The sequence below is a fragment of the Galeopterus variegatus genome, unplaced genomic scaffold (assembly GCF_000696425.1).
Source record: "Galeopterus variegatus unplaced genomic scaffold, G_variegatus-3.0.2 Scaffold1584, whole genome shotgun sequence".
Lineage (NCBI taxonomy): Eukaryota > Metazoa > Chordata > Mammalia > Dermoptera > Cynocephalidae > Galeopterus > Galeopterus variegatus.
The window spans coordinates 42,535-61,815 of record NW_007727695.1 but is presented as its reverse complement, the minus strand read 5'-3'; the positions used below and the strand labels follow the sequence as shown (position 1 = coordinate 61,815).

The window sequence follows — 19,281 nt, the reverse complement described above, 5'->3', positions numbered from 1 at the left end:
GTCTGTGTGTGTCTCTACAGGTGAGGTGAGTCTCTTGAGACAGCATATACTTGGGTCTAGCTTTTTAATCCAACCAGTCATTCTGTGTCTTTTGAATGGGGAGTTTAATCCATTTACATTTAGGGTTGTTATTAACAGGTATTGTTTTACTCCTGTCATTTTATTGCTTTTTGTTTAGATGTTTTAAATATCTTTTGTCCATTTCTTACCCTTTTATTTCTTGTTTTCAATGTTGGAAATTTGAGGTGGCATGATTTAGCTTTTTTGCTTAATTGTTTGCATTTTTATTTTAATGGTGGGTTTTGCTCTCTCTTGTGTATCTGTGACAGTGATTATTGTTTTTCAGATTCCAGATGCAGGACTCCCTTGTGAATTTCTTGCAGGGTTGATTGTATGGTGGTGAACTACAATTTTTTTTTTTTGGTCTGGGAAATACACTATTTCTCCCTCATTTCTGAAGGATAGCCTTGCTGGGTATAGGATTCTTGGCTGGCAATTATTTTCTTTTACTATTTTGAATATATCATCCCATTTTCTTCTGGCCTGTAGGGTTTCAATTGAGGAGTCTGCTGTTAGTCTAATGGGGGCTCCCTTACAGGTGACCCTTTTCTCTTGCTGCTTTAGAATTCCTTTTTAGACATTTTAAGGGTTTCCTGCTCTATGGGGTCTTGTACTTGAGCATTACTGTATTCTTTTGGTGTGTTGTATCTTCTCGTTTGTTTGTAGTTCTAGTATTTTTTTGTTGGTGTTTGGTCATCTGGTAGAGCATTTGTTTCTTCTATTACTCTGGAGTTGGCTATGAGAATAAAGATTTCCTCCTCTATTTGCAGGCTCCACTGGTGACTCTTCTTGTATCAATGTAGTTGAGTGTGCAGAGGGCTGCCTGTAGAGCGGCCCTGGCTGCTACCATGGTGGTGAACTGTCCTGGATTTTCTGTTTTTCTAAAACATTTATTGAAAAGACTGGTTTTTTTCTCACTGCTCTGCAGTGCTTCATTTTTTGTGAAGCCAGGGTCTGTATGTGCTGGGGTTTTTCTGTTCTCTCCATTTTGCCTCATTGGTCTTTGTTTTCCTTTTGCAGCAGTGCCACACTGTTGTTATTCTATAGCTATAAAATAATTCTTGATATTTGTAATAGTAAGTTCTTCAACCTTCTTCTTTTTCAAAAGGGTCTTGATTATTTTTTTTGGCCCTTTGCATTTTCTTAGAAATTTTAGAATCATTTTGTCAACTTACTCATACATATACACACAAACACAATCTGTTCTGATTTTGATTGGAATTGCGTTGAATTTTTAGGATTACTTAGTCTTTCAATTTGTGGATTGTGTGTGTGTGTGTGTGTGTGCACACATATATGTCTTGTACATGTTTTGTTATATTTGTTCCTAACCATTGGGTTATGAAGATATTTGGTTTTGATAGTTCACTGAACCGTACTTTTAAGTTTTTGCAAATTTCTAAACATATTGTATGTTTTATACATGTAAAGATTTAAAAAGGTGCATTTACAGTATGTCAAAAAGTGCCAAATATCTAGTATTAAATACCATAGAAGATGTGCATAATCTCTGTGCAGAGATACCATGCTATTTTAATTACGTTGTTTAATTATTTCTACTGTGAGGGAAGCTATTAATTTTTATATATTGAGCTTGTGTTAGACTACCTCCTAAATTCTTTATTTAGCCTTTTTTTTCCTGAAGGAATAATGAAATAATAACACTTACTTCTGTTCCTTTCTGACATGTACTACCAGTATGTTGTTGAATAGAAGCAGTGGTAGTCATTTATGTTTTGTTTCTGATATTAGTAAGAAATGTTTGTTATGTTTCATTTATGAAGTGATGTTTGTTGTAATTTTTTGGTAGATATTTTTCTGAAGTTATGGTAGTTTTCTTCTATTTCTAGTTGTTACTAGTTTTTCCCTCCACCTCTAAGGAGTTTTTGTTCAATTATATCAACTTTTTTGTTTTAAACCAGGCATTGGCTAACTATGGCCTAGAAGCCAAATATGGTCCACCATGTGTTTTTTAGGACACATGATCTAAGAATGCTTTTTATATCCTTAAAAAGTTGAGGAAGATCAAAAAAAGAATAATATTTCCCAACATGTAAAAATTATATGAAATACACATTTCCATGTTGATAAATAAAGTTTTATTGAAATGTGACCACACACATTTGTTTACATGTTATCTATGGCTTTTTGTGCACTACAGTGGCAGAGTTGAACAACTGTGACAGAGACCATATGGCTTGCAAAGCCTAAAATATTTACTATCTAGCCTTTTACAGACAAAGTGAGGTGACCCTTGTTTTAAAACATCATGACAATCATATATTTATTCTCTTTTACCCTACCAAAGTATTAAGAATGATGCTTCCAGCCACAAGTTAGCAGAAATAATGACCCAAATTTGCCTAAAGAATAAGACTATTTATTGTCATATATAGACAAGCTCTAGGCATGGCATGATCATTATTCATGTCTGATTCTCTTGGCTTTGTATTACATAACAGATGTCATTGTCCTTAAGCATCCTTCCTGCCAAGATAGATTCTTTTAAATATGAATGTCTTTGTCCCTAAAATGAATAAACTTCTTTGATAATACATGTGGGATTGTTTGCAGAGATTGTTTCCTAGTGACTCTGTATATTTATGCTTTAGCAAATGTAGTTTAAGAACATATCAATCTGATTTCCAATCACATGATCAGGTGGATGGACAGTATTGGTGCCATAAGCAATGGACATGTCCCAGGCATCAATGATGCCCACGTTGAGATCTTTGAAAATGTCCTTCATGGTAAGATACTGAATGTAGCCATGGAAGTCACCAAATCTTTCTGCCTCTATATGCATCTCCCTCATGTTTTCTGTCTTAATGATCACTTTAGTGGCTGGGCTTCTTAGGAACAGTCGTTCAATAGCCTTTCGAACATTGATAGTCCTGCGAATAAAAATGTCCATGGGGAAGGATCTGAAGTGCTGGCCAAAACTGATGACGACGATTGTGTTTTTGTCTCCCAATAGCCGGTCAATTTCCCGAGGAATATAATCATGATCTATCACAGAGTAGAGCTGAAGAGTGACAAAAGGAAGGCTATGTTTTTTCCATTGAATCAGGGTGTGTCTTTCTGCATCCAGAAGTAAATGTTTCTTAAAATTTCCAGTTTCATGAAGATCAAAAAATTTTAGTGCTGATAAAAAATAAATAGATCTCTTAACAAAAGTAATGATCAATATTACAAAAAAAAAAAAAATCCTGTCATTTAAAATATCCACCTAGATTCTTTTTTTCCCCCCTTTTTGTCTTTTTTCGTGACCGGCAACGGATTGCAACCCTCAGTGTCGCGCCCGTACCGGACCGGGACCGGCAACAGGATCGCAACCCTCAGTGTTGCGCCCGCTTCGCCTCGCTCAGCCAGTGAGCGGCCAGTCTGTATGTGGGATCCGAACCCTCGGCGGGGAGCGCTGCCGTGCTCCCAAGCAGCGCACTGTAGCAGTGCGCCACTGGGGCGGCCCCCACCTAGATTATTTCTGACTGGAACATTTCTACCCTTTAGGGTAGATTACCAGTTCATGTATGTGAAATGTCTATCAAAATGAAAAGTTTCATTGGAATTTATGAGGAACAATATTTCTTATGAAAGAAGAGATAAAATACATTTTAAATTAAAAGGCTCAAAACCAGAAAGCTGAACGAAGTTGAAAATAAGACAGCCCAAATGAGAGACTAGAGACCTCATTAGAAGTACTTCAAATGCTCAATGGAATACTACTCCACCATAAAAAGAATGTAATTATGCCGTTCACAGCAACATAGATGAACTTAGAAGAAATTATGGTAAGTGAAATAAGCCAACAATCACAATAATACATTGAACTTTCAAAAGGAGAGGATAGAACTGAGGTTACCAGAGGTGGGAAAGGGAGAGGGGGAGGGGAGCTAGCAAGAAATTGGTAAAAGGCCACAAAAATTGATTACATTGTGTAATATTGAATGTACTAATTATCCTGATTTGAGCATCACATATTGCACACAGGTATTGGTATTTGATGCAGTACCCCACAGATATGTACAATCCATTATGTTTAAAAAAAGTAAATTTTTAAAAAAAGTACTTTAAAATCAGCCTGAACTTCTAAAAGAATATAAAATAACTACATACTTTTTATGACTTTGGGTAAGTAGTAGATCCATTGGCGTAGCGTAGAGTCTCCAAAGAGATAAATGAGTTTTCCTTTCAAACAGCCATTTTTCATAATTGTATCTAACGGAATCTGTTTGCAAAATGTTGTTATCCACCTTTTTTGCAAAGTATAACCACCAGGGACAGGAATCTTCATCCCAACTTGGCATTTCTCTTTTATCATTTCACGGTCTGGTAACAGATACTGTGGTAAGTGATTTTATTGACATGTTAAACATCCAGCCTTCTTTCTTGTCTTTCCCCTTCTTGATCTCTTTCTGCCTTCCTCTAACTCCTATTTCCTACTTCTGTCCTTTCTTAGCATTCCTATTTGATCACCAGCTTTGTTTTAGGCACTCCTACTCATTCTTTTGAGAGATTTTAAGTCATCTTGACTCCTCCCTGTTCATTTTCTCCCAATTATGGTCATGAGCTAAGTCTTGATGTTCTGTCTTTTGCATGCCATTGCTATAGTTTGGATATGATTTGTCCCACCAAAACTCAAGTTGAAATTTGATTGCCAATGTGGCAGTGTTGGAAGGTGGGGCCTAGTAGGAGGTGTTCGGTCATGGGGGTGGATTCCTCGTGAATTGATTGATGCCCTCCCTGGGGAGTGGCTGTTAAAAAGAGCTTGGATATATAATGCATGTCCTCACTCATAATGTGCTAAGAAAGAAAGAAAGAAAGAAGGAAGGAAGGAAGGAAGGAAGGAAGGAAGGAAGGAAGGAAAAGAAAAGACCACAATAACACATTGAACTTTGAGGAGGAGAGAGTAAACCTAAGGATATTAGAGATAGGGGGAAGGGAAGGAAGGGGGTTGGGGAGTGATTGGCCGGGTAAGGAGCATAAAGAAAAAAATATGATTTGTATTAATGGATGTGCTGATAAAAAATACAAATATAATAATAAAATGAAATAAAATAGAACAATTACTGAACAAAGAGCTTGGCTCCTTCCCTCTTTCTCTCATTTCCTCTTTTGCCATGTGATCTGTATGCACACACCTGCTCCCCTTCCACTTTCTGCCATGAATGGAAGCAGCCTGGGTAGATACCATTGCCTAATCATGGACTTTCCAGTCTACAGGATCATGAGCCAGATAAACCTGTTTTCTTTATAAATTACCTAGTTTCAGGTATTCTTATTCCAGCAAGTTCCACTAGAATTATAAACTCTGTTGGTACATGGCCTGCCTTCCAATGTATCACTGGTAGCAGTGCACCAAATGTTTTGCCATGACATAACAAGTATCATCAGACTTCTCATGTCATGTTTCTTTGCTACTCTCTATGCTGCTACCCCACCACTGAGTCAACCCTCCTATCTTAGGTTTTGTTACATCAGCACTTCCGTACTGATACCGCATTCTGTGTTAGATGGGAAGTAAGCTGGAATGCCATAAGAAAGGCCAACATAATAATGACCTAAAATAGAAATTTATTTCTCCCTCACGTAACAGTCTAGAGTGAGCAGGTCAGGACTAATATGATGTTGCATGGTGTCGGGGACTCTTGTTCCTTCTACCTTGTTGCTCTGCCATGCTTAACATATGACATCAATCTCATGGTCCAACATAGCTCTTTCCTTTCCCACTTATATCTACAGCTGAGCCAGTGGGAAGGGGAGAAATGGAAGGGGAGAGCAAGTTGTTTTGCTTTGAGAGGCATGCCCTAAAAGTTTCCCATATCACTTCCATTTATATTCATGGAAAAAATTTAGTCATGGCCACAACTAGTTACAAGGAAGTGTGACCATGGGTTCAGCTAAAATAATGGGTTCTATTACTAAAGGGGGAGGAGGGAACGGATATTGGGGGATCACCAGAAATCTCTGCTTTATCCTCCTTTAGTTTCTCATAGGCTTGCAGTCTCTGATTGCCTTTGTCCACAGAATAGTACATCATTACATGATTGTACTGTGTGTAACCTGTGGGCAAAGTGGCAAAATGGTGCTGGCCGCAGAATTGGAAAATACACTAGGAATAGCTCTTAAATCCAGATGATTTGGCTTGCTATAGGGAATTTTCATAATCCTATAGCTACGTTGTAATTTCAGTGTGACATGAGGCTTGAGAGCATTGTACCGTGGATGGTTGAATACCATAACCTTGGAAGCTTGAGGTCCATGGTTATTAAATATTCCCCATCCTAATAATGTATTGGCATACTTTGGTGAAAAGATAGCCTTTCAGCCTGTTATCATAAACCATATCTTATATAGTGTTTATTCAGGTTATTCATTTTGCCAAGTATCAAACTAAGTGCTCTGAAGGACTATTTCAAATATATAACAAATTCTCTCCTGATTACTCTTACATGTTTATTTTACTTAATAATTTTAGAATAGGCTTGAGTATTTCAAGAAATATATGGATAATAATAGGATTTCATTATATTTTTGACTAGTTTAGAGAGTGTGGTAGGGAGACTAATGGCCCCCTCCAAGGTATCTACATCATAATTTCTTGAATCTTTAAATACATTGCCCTCCATGGCAAAAGGGACTTTCCAGATATGGCTAATGGTACAAACTTTGAGATGGAGAGATTATCCTGGATTATCTGGGTGGGCCAATGAAATCTCATTAGTCCTCAGAAGAGGAAGAGGGAGGCAGAAAGATGTTACATGAGGACATGACCCACTGTTGTGGCTTTGAGGATGGGCAAGGGGTTACAAGGAATGCAGGCAGCCTCTAGACGCTAGAAAAGGCAAAGAAATGGATTCTCTCCTAGAGTTTCCAGAAAGGGTTGTGGGCCTGCTACATACACCTTGATGTTAGCCAAGTGAGACTGATGTTGGACTTCTGAACTACAGAACTGTAAGATAATACAATTTTGTTGTTTTAAGCCACATTTGTTACAGCAGCATTAAGAATCAATGAAAACTGACATATTTTCAATATGAAGTCATCTATCCAGAGTATTTTTTTTCTATTTATGTAAATTTTATTTTATATCCCTTAGTAACATTTTAAATTGTCCCTCTATAGATCACGCACATTTTATTAAATTGTAAATTAGCTTTTTAAACCACAAAGTGGATCATAACACTCTCTCAATTGGTTTCTGTGGCTTTCAAAAGCCTACTGAATAAATACTGAAATCCTCAGCATGGTACTTGAGAAACTCCAGGGTTTAGTTTCTTCCCCTCGAGCCTCATCTTCTACCATATACTCACCTCACTGGCCTGTTGAACAAGGTCCATCATTATTTTGCTCATGACTAGAGTTATCAGATAATAAACATACAGGGTACCACATTATATTTGACTTCTAACAAGGAATACTATCTTATTTTAGGTATGTCCCATGCAACATTTTTCCTTTATCTCAATGTGTATATTCACAGACAATTAGAAAGTACTCAAATTTAACTGATTTCCTGTATTATTATTATTTGCTTAAATCAGGCAGCCCTACACGGGATGTTATAAGACGTGTGATGTCTTTTTACTTTCTTCATAGATTTGGTAGGTTAATGTCTTTCAGATTGCAAGTTTACTGAGCATTTATTTTTCTCCATTTTCCACAATGCCTCATATTTATAAGACCTTCAATAAATGTTTGCTGAATAAACGAATAAATATTGTCAATAAATCATGAGATGAAGTAAATCTCATGTTGTTGGTAAACTAACTTTATACTGTTTTAATGCTAAGATAGTATAAATTTTATTCTTTCATAAGCAACATGGCTTTGTGTTTGCCATTGAAACATTTAATAAGAAGGAAAATTCATAAAAAAATGGTAAGTGTATCAACTAAAAGATAAGAGGCTATGCCAACAAAGAATTAGGAAATCAAAACCAAAACATTTCTACTCTGAAATTGTGGGTATCCATCAAAGTCATTTGCACAGCGCTTCAGATGCTAGGAGATGAACGACCGGGATTAAATATGTGTAGGATACTGACACTTTCTTCTTTTAGATAAATCAAAATGTAATCTGTTATAAACAGAGTTTGAAATAATTTTCCTGAATTATTTGTCTCTTAGAGTCCAACATAATTGACACCTGCCAGAAATTGTGCTTCAGGAAAACTGCAATTACTAGGTTTAATACAGATAAACTTTCCTCTGCGTAAGACACATGCTAAGCAGCACCTGCCACAGGAAAGAGCAGACTTACTGTTACATCGGGAGACATCAATGTGTTTCAAGTCTTTCATCATTTCAGCTCCTACTTTAGACCTTCAAGAAATAGGACAACGAATTAGCCTGCTGTCTGCCCACATGACACAGTAACGTGAATCTCCTGCTTGGACATTGCGATTGAATTAGGATTTGGGAAGACTTTATAACCCGCTGAGAGCACCTGAAGTCCAGGGCAGCCCTACTCATCTGCCACCTGCAATTGGTATGTCTTGGAGTTTTAGATGCAAAATATTTATCTAATCTGCAAGTTCTCTTCTCTCTTTCTGCTTCCACATCACCTATTCAAGTTGGCATAATATTTTTCTCAGCCTCTAACTGGTCATCCTATCTGAGTTTTATCCTACTTAAATTCTTCAATACAACTTCCAGAGCACCCTTTCTAATTGCAAAGTCAACTGCATTATTGCTTAAAACCTTTTATTGTCTTCCCATCACTTCCTAAGAAGTCCAGACTCCTTAGCATGATGTGGAGACCACTTATCACAGGGCCCCTGCTTCTCTCTTTACTCATGTTTCCTGGTATGTTTACTTCAGTTTTTCCTAGAAACTTGCTTTCTGAAGACTGTAAGCTATGTGAAGGAAGGTAATGCATTTGCCTGGTCCACTGCTGTATCCTCAGTATCTGTCAGAAGGTAGTGTTTAATCTGGTGCATTAATAAATGTACACTGTATTTCTTTCCTCCAATTGATGAAAGACCACCTGACTCTTCCTGCTTCAAAGCTCTTACCATCTCTCTGACTCTGTTTCAAACCTGTGCACATATGTATTGTAATTGGAGGCAGGCAGAAAAGGGTTAAGAGGGGAATGGGGACTCAGGTGCCAAGTACAACAGATATAGGTGGCACCTGATTCTCTGCTGCTGATACTTGGTGACATGCACCATCAGAGATAAAAGAGAAGGAACAGAAACAGAACTATGCTTTTACTTATTTCAGAAGAGAGTCAGGAACTACACATCAGGAGCCAATCTTGGATAAATAGGCAAGAGTCTAGAATTCATGTTATTTTTCCATGTTTGGTGTCTATTCTTTACTTCCTCTTTGCATATTTTTTGAAAGCTTAGGGAAAATGGATCTCCAGGGAAAAAATGGGTATTGGAAGAATGGAAAGGGAAAAGGAAATGGACTGAGCCCTTGAGGCTTACAGAAGGTTAGCAAATTAGCAAAAGACTCTGGAACTGATAGGTGTCTCAGGGCTTGGCTCACAGTTTCTGGGATTTGTGGTGACAGATAGTCACCCTTTGAAAATCCTCAAAATGGCCCTTGAGGAGACCCTGATTCTAAGCAATGAAGTGTTTTCCTCCTCAATGGAGAACAAGGAGATAGGAAGTGAGTGTCTGTTTGTGAGCAGGGGAAGAAAGGCATGGCATTGACAAAGCCAAGATTGTTAGGGGAAACATGCTTATACTTGGAGCCTCCAGAAATCACTGGGTCACGTTTGGGGAGTATGAAGGACTCCTCTACCCTGAGCAGTATATCCTGAGGAATATCTGATCGTGAGATCAACTGGAGATGACCAGTAGGAGTTAGCTTTTTAGAAAGATTACTCAGGCTGCAGAGTAGAGAATGGATTAGAGAGGCTGTGATTGGTGGGAGGGAGACCAGCCAGGAAGCTGGTACAAGTAGCCTAGTGAGATGATGGTGGTCTGAACTTGGATAGCAGCACTAGGCATGGAGAAAAATGGATGAGTGCGAAAGATAAAAGAGGCAGAATCTACAGAATATGATATGGGAGGTGAAGGAGCATGGATGTTCTCAAGGAATCTTATTTTCAGGGGAACATCTATGAATACATAGAATAGTTTGCCATAGAGCACATTTTGTAAGACCTAAGTCTATATCAAAAGACCTGACTGAATCTGAAAATATCAATCATCATGGAGAAGCTAGGCCTATGTATTACAGAATTCCATCTTGTGCAGTCTTCTTGTATTGACCATTTCAACAAAAATGCAAACTTTGGCATGAAACGGGACCCCATGAAGTACCACATGTCTGATCAGAACCTTGAGTAGAGGAGACATCTGAGAAGGTGATGCTTAATATTAGTTGAGATGAGCAATGTAGCTCTGGGCTGGGGGCATCTCACAGTGTATTGAAAAGTATACTTACCTGTTGAAAAGGCTTTTTTCCTTGGCAGTAAGATAAGAAATTTCTCGATTCTTGGAGGTCATGTGGGTCAGTGCCTCACAGGGCATGTGTTGAGGCTTCACGCAGTAGAAGGCTTCATGGTCTCTGTCATCCAGGTATTCACATAGTTCAGCACTTGAGTTTAGGGTCAGGCCACATTCAGTGAAGACGTGGGTGGTGCCGTTAACAAATTTACCTTTGAAAATAGTTCTATCATAGCCTTGGTTCCTTGCCCTCCAGAGAGCCGATGCCCCCTCACTGGGGTGCATGAGCAGGAGAGACAGGGAGACCTGGCCCTCCCAGAACAGAGTGAAGCTGACAAGGTAGGTCCCATTGTTGAAGTCAGTCACCTTTCCTGCAGCACCTGCCTGCAGGGCTGGGGAGGACATCCTGGCCCTCAGGAAATCCCCACCATATTCCTTCCTGCGTCCTAAGTGGTCCCTCGCCTCCAGCAGGATGTCCAGCTGATCCCCCCTGCAGTATGAGTCTCTAGGGTTGAGGATGGTGGCTGTGCTGTGGGTGGCACTGGTGGTGGTGTTCACGTGGGTGAAAGGTCTGGGAGGGATCAGCTGGTCTAGTTTCTCCATGATTTCCTTTATTCTCAGCTCAGTCTCTGTTAGTGTCTTTAATGGGCCCAGTGGAGTTTTAGGGAATAAGGACATTGTATATATGTTCCAGTGTTGGGAAAAGATGTGTAAGTTTAGAACAGACCAAAGCTGAAATGACAAGAAATGTGACATAATATGAAATGAACCTGTTCCTCATCATTTTTGAGTATTTATTTACATATTATCATCAATATTAACTAAAACGACAATTTTGAATAAAATGTAAACACTTACATTTTTACCTCAATATTTTAGAGAATACCTGAAGAGTTGTAGATAAATCTAAAATATACACCTCAGAGAATATGTATGAGTAATAAATTGCTGCTGCTGCTTTATTCTTCCTTTTCATATACACCCAACACGCAATAACTAATTGCTGCTCGTTCCACCTCTAAGTGCCTTTTACCCATGTCTGACAGGCCTTTCCTTCCCAGCTGTATCATAGTTCAAGCCATCATCATTTATCTGCAGGATTGTTGCAGTCACTCAGGGATGAAGTCTGTCTCAGAGTTCATGAAAGCAGTCGTGCTTTCTCTCCATTTAATTGTCACCATTGAAGCCAAACTGGTCCTTTAAAGCAAGACTCTATTCATGTCACCTCCCTGCTTAAGCCCCTTCAATGGCTTCTTGTAACTCTTGGGGTAAAGTCCAATCTTAATGTGCTTCATGCTGTGGCCTCTTTTTAACTCTCCCGTTCTTACCAGGAAGAGGTAAGAACTCCAGTTTTATGGCTATTTTTATTTTTAGTAGCTGATCTTTTTTTTCAGTTCTTTCTCTTTACTAATACTCTTTTCTTTTCCTGGATTGCTGGCCACCTCCACGTTTTCCCCCGTTACCTAAACATCTGTCAATGTCTCATTTAGAAATCACTGCAAGTTTAGAGATCACTTACAGTTTTAGCAATAGACAGTATTTTATAGTTACTCATATTCAGTGATTTCAAACCTTGGTAGCAATCAAAAGCACATGCCAAACTTTTATAAAAATATGGATTCCCAGGCTTTAATCCAGATCAACTGAATCATAATCAGTAAATGTGTTGTATACACTTTTCAAAAGCCTCACAGGCAATCCTATGATCAGATAAGTTTGAGAACAATGATTACAGACCAGTGGTTGTCAACTGTTTCACAGTTTAGAACACATGTAAAGCTTTAAAAAAAAAAAAAAAAATGCCTGCCAAGCTGCCCTTCACCCCAGCATCAATCAATAAAATGCTTGTGATTGGTGACAAAGTGGCAGAATAAAACAAAAGAGATGTGAAACAAGGAAATCAGATATAATTAAAAATAAAGATGATGGAACCCAAGGTGATTGAATCTTTGAAAAAAACTTACAAGATTGACAAACCTTTGGCAATGTCAAACAAGAAAGAGAGAGAGATGCAAAAAAGCAAAATCCCAAATAAGAATCTTCTCATATAACTCTGGAAAATATATAAAAAAACCTTAATTTGCTCAATAGGGAATAGAAAAATGGAACAGAAAATAACCATGTAATATGTAATAATAATAATAATAATAACAATATCATCATCATAATGATAAATCTTTTTAAAATTTTTCCCACCTCCAAAAGTCACAGATTGAGATGCTTTTATTGGTGAGTACAGATGTCCCTAATTTACATAATGAGGAAAAACTGTCCAATAAACTTTATGAGATGGAAATAGGTTTAATAGTAAAACCTGATAAGCACAATACAAGAAAAATACAGGTCTAGTTCAGCTTTTAAATTCTCTCTCTCTACCTGTATGTATATATGTAAATATATAGGTAAATTAGATAGATACAAGCGTGTGTGTGTGTGTTAGTCATGGTTGATTCTGAATTAATTCAGGATTGTACAGATGACTCCAGAGAGAAAAATCTTTCAGTATAATTTATATCTTAATGCATTAAAACAAAATCTCATCATTTTTCTTTGTTCTTAAACTTTTTTGATTGGGATTGCAGTTTCCCAAAAAAGCATTTGATGTATTTCTACACTAGTTTAGCATTAAAGTTCAATAAATGGAAAACCTTTTCCAAACTGACATTTTCAAAGTCAGGAAGAAGATACAGATTTTAGCCCTCATTAACTGAAATAAAGTTTAACATATGAGAAAGTCCTGAACAATAAACAAAAATCAGAAGTATGAGAATTGTAAAGGAGGAGGCAGACTTTCTTTATCTTTTTTCTTCTCTTCCTTATTTTATTTTATTTTTTTTCTGAATGGTAAGGGGATCGCAACCCTTGGCAGGGTGTGGTCCGCACCACGCTCAGCCAGTGAGCGCACCGACCATCCCCACATAGGATCCGATCCTGCGGCCTCAGCACTACCAGCGCAGCACTCTCCCAAGTGAGCCACAGGGCTTTCCCATTCTCTTCCTTATTTTTGGTAGGTGTTTGATTGTCTATAAAGAAAACTAGGGTTAGCAAATTATTAGCATTAAGAGAGTCAGCAAGGAGCTGAATACAAACTAAACTTACTAAATCAAAAGCATTTATCTATACCAGTAATAATTACTAAAAAATACAGTAGGAGATAAGCTCTGAACTTGATGGAGGCATTTTGAAAACTCTTAAAGGATATTTATTTATTGTTTATTTCAGTTCTCAGAAATTTAATTAAAATTATTTTTACAAACACTTAATTTTGATCACTTGTTACATTCTTTTTTAAAATTAATTTATTTTTTATTGGAACATAGTTGATTGTACATATCAGGGGATACAGCATTTAATATCAATACCTGTATGCAATGTGTGATGTTCAAATCAGGATAATTAGTATATTCAACATTATACAATGCAATCAATTTTCATGGCCCTCTCCCAATTCCTCCCTTCCCCTTTCCTACCTCCAGTAACCTCAGTTCTGTTCTCTTCTTTTGAAAGTTCAACATATTAATGTGATTTTTGTATCTTTCTTTCTTTTTTTTATTTATTGGTATATTTATTTATTTTTTTTAACTCCCACCTATAAGTGAGGACATGCAGTATTTCTCTTTCTCTGCCTGGCATATTTCACTTAACATAATTTTCTCTAAGTTCATCCATGTTGCTGTGAATGGCAGTATTTCTTATTTTGTTTTTAATGGCAGAGTAGTATTCCATTGTGTATATATACTACATTTTCCTTATTCAGTCATCCATCAATGGACATTTAGGTGGGTTCCATCTCTTGGTTATTGTAAATAGAGTTGCAATAAACATGGGAGTACAAATATTGCTTCAACATAATGATTTCCATTCCTTTGGGTATATACCCAGCAGTGGAGTTGCTGGATTCAAAGGCAGTTCTATCTGTGGTTGTTTGAGGAACCCCCATACTGTTTCCCATGATGGCTGCACTAATTTACAGTCCCACCAACAGTGTAGGAAGGTTCCTCTTTTGCCATATCCTCACCAGTATTTGTTATTGTCTGTCTTTTTGATAATAGCCAGCCTAACTGGGGTGAGATGATATCTCACTGTGGTTTTGGTTTGCATTTCCCTGATGCTGAGTGATGTTGAGCATTTTTCCATGTGTCTGTTGGCTGTTTATATATCTTCTTTTGAGAAATGCCTATTTAACTCCTTTTCCCATTTTTTCATCAGGTTATTTGTTCTTTTACCATTAAGTTGTTTGAGTTGCTTGTATATTCTGGATATTAATCCTTTGTCCAATGCATAGTTTACAAATATTTTCTCCCACTCTATTGGTTATCTTTAAACTCTGTTGTTTCTTTTGCTGTGCAGAAGCTTTTTAGTTTGATATAATCCCATTTGTTTATTTCTCCTTTTGTTGCCTGTGCTTTTGGGGTCCTATTCATAAAGTCTTTGCCCAGTCCTACTTCCTGAAGTGTTTGCCCTAAGTTTTCCTTTAGGAGTTTTATAGTTTTCAGTCTTACATTTAAATTTCCAATCCATTTTGAGTTGATTTCCATATATGGCAAGAGGTACAGGTCTAGTTTTATTCTTCTACATATGGATGTTCAGTTTTCCCAGCATCATTTATTGAAGAGGCAGTTTTCTTCTCAATGTATGTTCTTGGTGTGTTCATCAAAGATGAGCTGGCTGTAAGTTTGAAGGTGGATTCCTGGGTTCTTTATTCTATTCCATTGGCCCAGGTATCTGTTTTTATGCCAATACCTTGCTGTTTTGGTTACTATAGCTTTCTAGTATAGTTTGAAGTCAGGTAGTGTTATGCCCCTGGCTTTATTTATCTTTTTTGCCCAGGATTGCTTTGGCTATTCAGGTCTTTTGTTATTCCATATGAATGTTAGGGTTGTTTTTTCCATTTCTGAGAAAACTGTCATTGGAATTTTGATGGAGATTGCGTTGAATTTGTAGGTCACTTTGGGTAGTATGGACATTTTCACAATGTTAATTCTTTCAATCCAAGAGCATGGGATATCTTTCCTCTTCTTGTGTCCTCTTTAATTTCTCTCAGCAGTGGTTTGTAGTTATCATCATAGAGATTTTTCACATCCTTGGTTAACTTTATTCCTAAGTATTTTATTTTTTTGGTGGCTGCTGTAAATGGGCTAGCTTTCCTGATTTCTTTTTCTGCATGTTCACTGTTGGAGTATAGAAATGGTACTGATTTTTGTGTGTTGATTGACTAAAATGAAAAATAATGACAACAAATGTGGAGAGGATGTGAAGAAACCGGATCTCTCATACATTGCCTGTAGGAACATTAAATGGTAGAGCCAGTCTGGAAAAGCTTGACAGTTTCTTAAAAATCTTACGATGCAACTACCAGATTATGTATCCTGCAACTTTGCTGAGATCATTTATCAACTCTAAGAGGTTTTTTGTAGAGGCTTTTGGCTGTTCAATATATAGGATCATGTCATCTGCAAACAGGGACAGTTTGACTTCATCTTTTCCAATCTGGATGCCCTTTATTTCCTTCTCTTCTCTGATTGCTCTGGCTAGTATTTCCAACACTATGTTGAATAGGAGTGGCAAGAGTGGGCATCCTTATCTTGTTCCTGTTCTTAGGGGAAAAGCTTTCACCCTGATACCAAAACTAGACAAAGATACAACAACAACAACAAAAAGGAAAACTACAGGCCAATATCCTTGATGAATATAGATGCAAAAATCCTCAATAAAATATTAACTAACAGAGTTTGTGATGAAAAGTCTGATGTTAGTCTGATTGGGGCTCCCTTATGGGTGACTTGACACTTCTCTCCTGCAGCTTTTAAGATTCCCTCTTTGTCTTTGAGTTTTGCCAATTTGACTATAATAGGTCTGGAGAGAACCTTTTTGAGTTGAATATGTTTGGGGATCTTCGAGCTTCCTGAATCTGAAGATCTGTGTCTTCCCTATACCTGGGAAGTTTTCCACTATTATTTCATTGAATGTTTTCAATGCCATTTCCTTTTTCCTCCCCTTCTGGAATACCCATGATTCAGATATTTGAGATTTAAGGTTGACTGTTATCTCTCTTAGACTTTTTTCAATTTTTTCAATTCTTTTTTCTGTTTTTTTTTTTTTTTCTGTCCACCTGTATTATTTTGAACAGACTGTCTTTAAGGTCAGAAATTCTCTCTTCTGCTTGTTCTAGCCTGCTGGTTAAACTCTGCTGTGTTTTTTATTTTGTTGAATGAATCTTCCAGCTCCACAAGCTCTGCTACATTCTTTCTCAGGGCATTGATTTCTTTGTACATTTCTTCTTTCAGGTCCTGTATACTTTCTCTCATTTCATGTACTGTCTAACAGTTTTCTTGTATCTCATTTAGTTTGCTTAGAATTGTTGCTCAAAATTCCTCGTTATTCATTTCAAGGACTTCCTATTATGTAGGATCTAGAACTTGAGAGTTATTGTTTTCCTTTGGTGGTGTCATACTTTTTTGTTTTTTTATATTTGGGGTCTCTCTCTTTGGTATTTAGTCATTGTGGCAGAGGGTTTCACAGTCCACCCATTCCTCCCTGGTGTGTGGCCTAGATCCTGTGGGGACTGTCAATTTGGTGGGACTGCCAATTCATTGCAGCTGCCTCAGGGCTTGTGGGCTGGTGGCTCAGGTCTCTCTGGGGCAGGGCCTCACCTGGGCTGAGGGTCCATGTCATGGCGACTGCCAGTTCCAGCATGGCTGCCTTGGGACCTGTGGGCCCGAAAGCTCTCAAGGCTCCACCTTTTGATTACCATAATAGGATTTCTTACTCTCTTAACAGTCACAGTAAGCACTAAGTTTCTAATACATAAAACTGGGGGACACAATTCAAGCTTCAGTGAGTTTTGGGAGGACATAAGTCAATCCACTACAGGAACTATTTATGTAAAAAAATACTTAAAAATGTGTGAATTTTTCTATAATCTTAGAATTTGACAAACTTTTCTAACTATGACTTAGCATCCAGAAACAATAGAGGATATGCAAGTCAATAAATGTGATACACCACTTCAACAAAATCAAATACAAAAGCCATGTGATTATCTCCATACATGCTGAAAAAGCATCTGACAAAAGTCAATATCTCTTCATGATAAAGACTTGCAGCAAATTAGGTGCAGAAGGAAAGTATCTCAACACAATAAAAGACATATGCAACAAACCCATTGTCAGTATCATCCTGAATGGGAACAAGGCAAGGATGCCCACTCTGACTACTCCTATATAACATAGTATTGGAAGTACTAGCCAGAGCAATCAGGCAAGAGAAAGAAATAAAGGGCATCCAGATTGGAAAAGATGAAGTCAAATTGTCTCTGTTTTCAGATGACATGATCCTAAACATAGAAAAGCCTAAAGACTCTACAAAACACCTCTTAAAGCTGATAAGCAACTTCAGTAAAGCTGCAGGATACAAAATCAACACACAAAAATCAGTAGCATTTTTATCCTCAAACAATGAACTAGAAGAAAAAGAAATCTAGAAGACTATCGCATTACAGTAGTCACCAATAAATAAAATAAAATAAAATAAAAGATAAAATAAATCAATAAAAGAAAATAAAATACGTAGGAATAAATTTAACCAAGAAGGTGAAAGATTTCTACAATTAGAACTACATATTATTGTTGAAAGAAATTAAAGAGGACACAAAAAGATGGAAAGATATTCCATGCTCTTGGATTACAAGAATTAACATTGTGAAACTATCCATACTACCCCAAGTAATCTACTGATTCAGTTCAATCCCCATCAAAATACCAAAAACATTCTTCATAGAAATAGAAGAAACAATCCTAACATTCATATGGACCGAGAAAAGACCCTGAATAGTCAAAGCAATCCTGAACAAAAAAATAAAGTTAGAGGCATAACACTACCTGACTTCAAGTTATACTACAAAGCTATAGTAACCAAAACAGCATGATACTGGCATAAAAACAGCATGATACTGGGCTAATGGAACAGAATAGAGAACCCAGAAACCAACCTATACACCCACAGCCAACTAATCTTCAACAAAGTCACCAAGGACATATTTTGGGGGAAATGACTGCCTCTTCAATAAATGGTACAGGGAAAACTGTTTATCCCTATGTAGAAGAATGAAATGAGACTTGTACCTCTCACTATATAACAAAATCAACTCAAAGTGAATTAAAGACTTAAATGTAAGACTGGAAACTATAAAACTCTTAAAGGAAAACGTAGGGCAAACACTTCAGGAAGTAGGACTGGGCAAAGTCATTATGAATATGACCCTGAAAGCACAAGCAACAAAAGGAAAAATAAACAAATGGGATTATATCAAACTAAAAGGCTTCCACACAGCAAAAGTAATGATTAACAGAGGAAAAAGACAACCAACAGAGTGGGAGAAAATATTTGCACACTATGGAATGGACAAAGGATTAATATCCAGAATATACAAGCAACTCAAACAACTTAACTGTAAAAGAACAAATAACCTGATGGAAAAATGGGCAAAGGAGCTGAATAAGCATTTCTCAAAGGAAGATATGCAAATGTCCAACAGACACGCAAAAAGGCTCAACATCACTCAGCATCAGGGAGATGCAAACCAAAACCACAGTGAGATATTATCTCACCCCAGTTAGGCTGGCTAGTATCAAAAAGACAGGCAATAACAAATGTTGGTGAGGATGTGGCAAAAGAGGAGCCTTCCTACACTGTTGTTGGGACTGTAAATTAGTGCAGCCATTATGGAAAACAGTATGGGGGTTCCTCAAACAACCACAGATAGAACTAGCATAGAATCCAGCAATTCCTCTGATGGGTATATACCCAAAGGAATGGAA

The 19,281-nt window shown here is 37.4% G+C and overlaps 1 protein-coding gene across 2 annotated transcripts in view; it reads right to left on the bottom strand.

The window, feature by feature from the left end:
• Window positions 1-2,140: 2,140 nt before the first annotated feature.
• The window catches only part of NXPE1 (neurexophilin and PC-esterase domain family, member 1), a 34,171-nt gene continuing 17,030 nt past the window's right edge, over window positions 2,141-19,281 (bottom strand). For both annotated transcript variants that reach the window (XM_008577821.1, XM_008577820.1), the window contains 4 exons: window positions 10,461-11,194; window positions 8,323-8,384; window positions 4,177-4,389; window positions 2,141-3,204 (listed from right to left, as the gene is read on the bottom strand). In XM_008577821.1, coding sequence (XP_008576043.1) covers window positions 2,669-3,204; window positions 4,177-4,389; window positions 8,323-8,384; window positions 10,461-11,140 — 1,491 coding nt within the window. In that variant the 5' untranslated portion in view covers window positions 11,141-11,194 and the 3' untranslated portion in view covers window positions 2,141-2,668. The remainder of the gene's footprint in view (window positions 3,205-4,176; window positions 4,390-8,322; window positions 8,385-10,460; window positions 11,195-19,281) is intronic.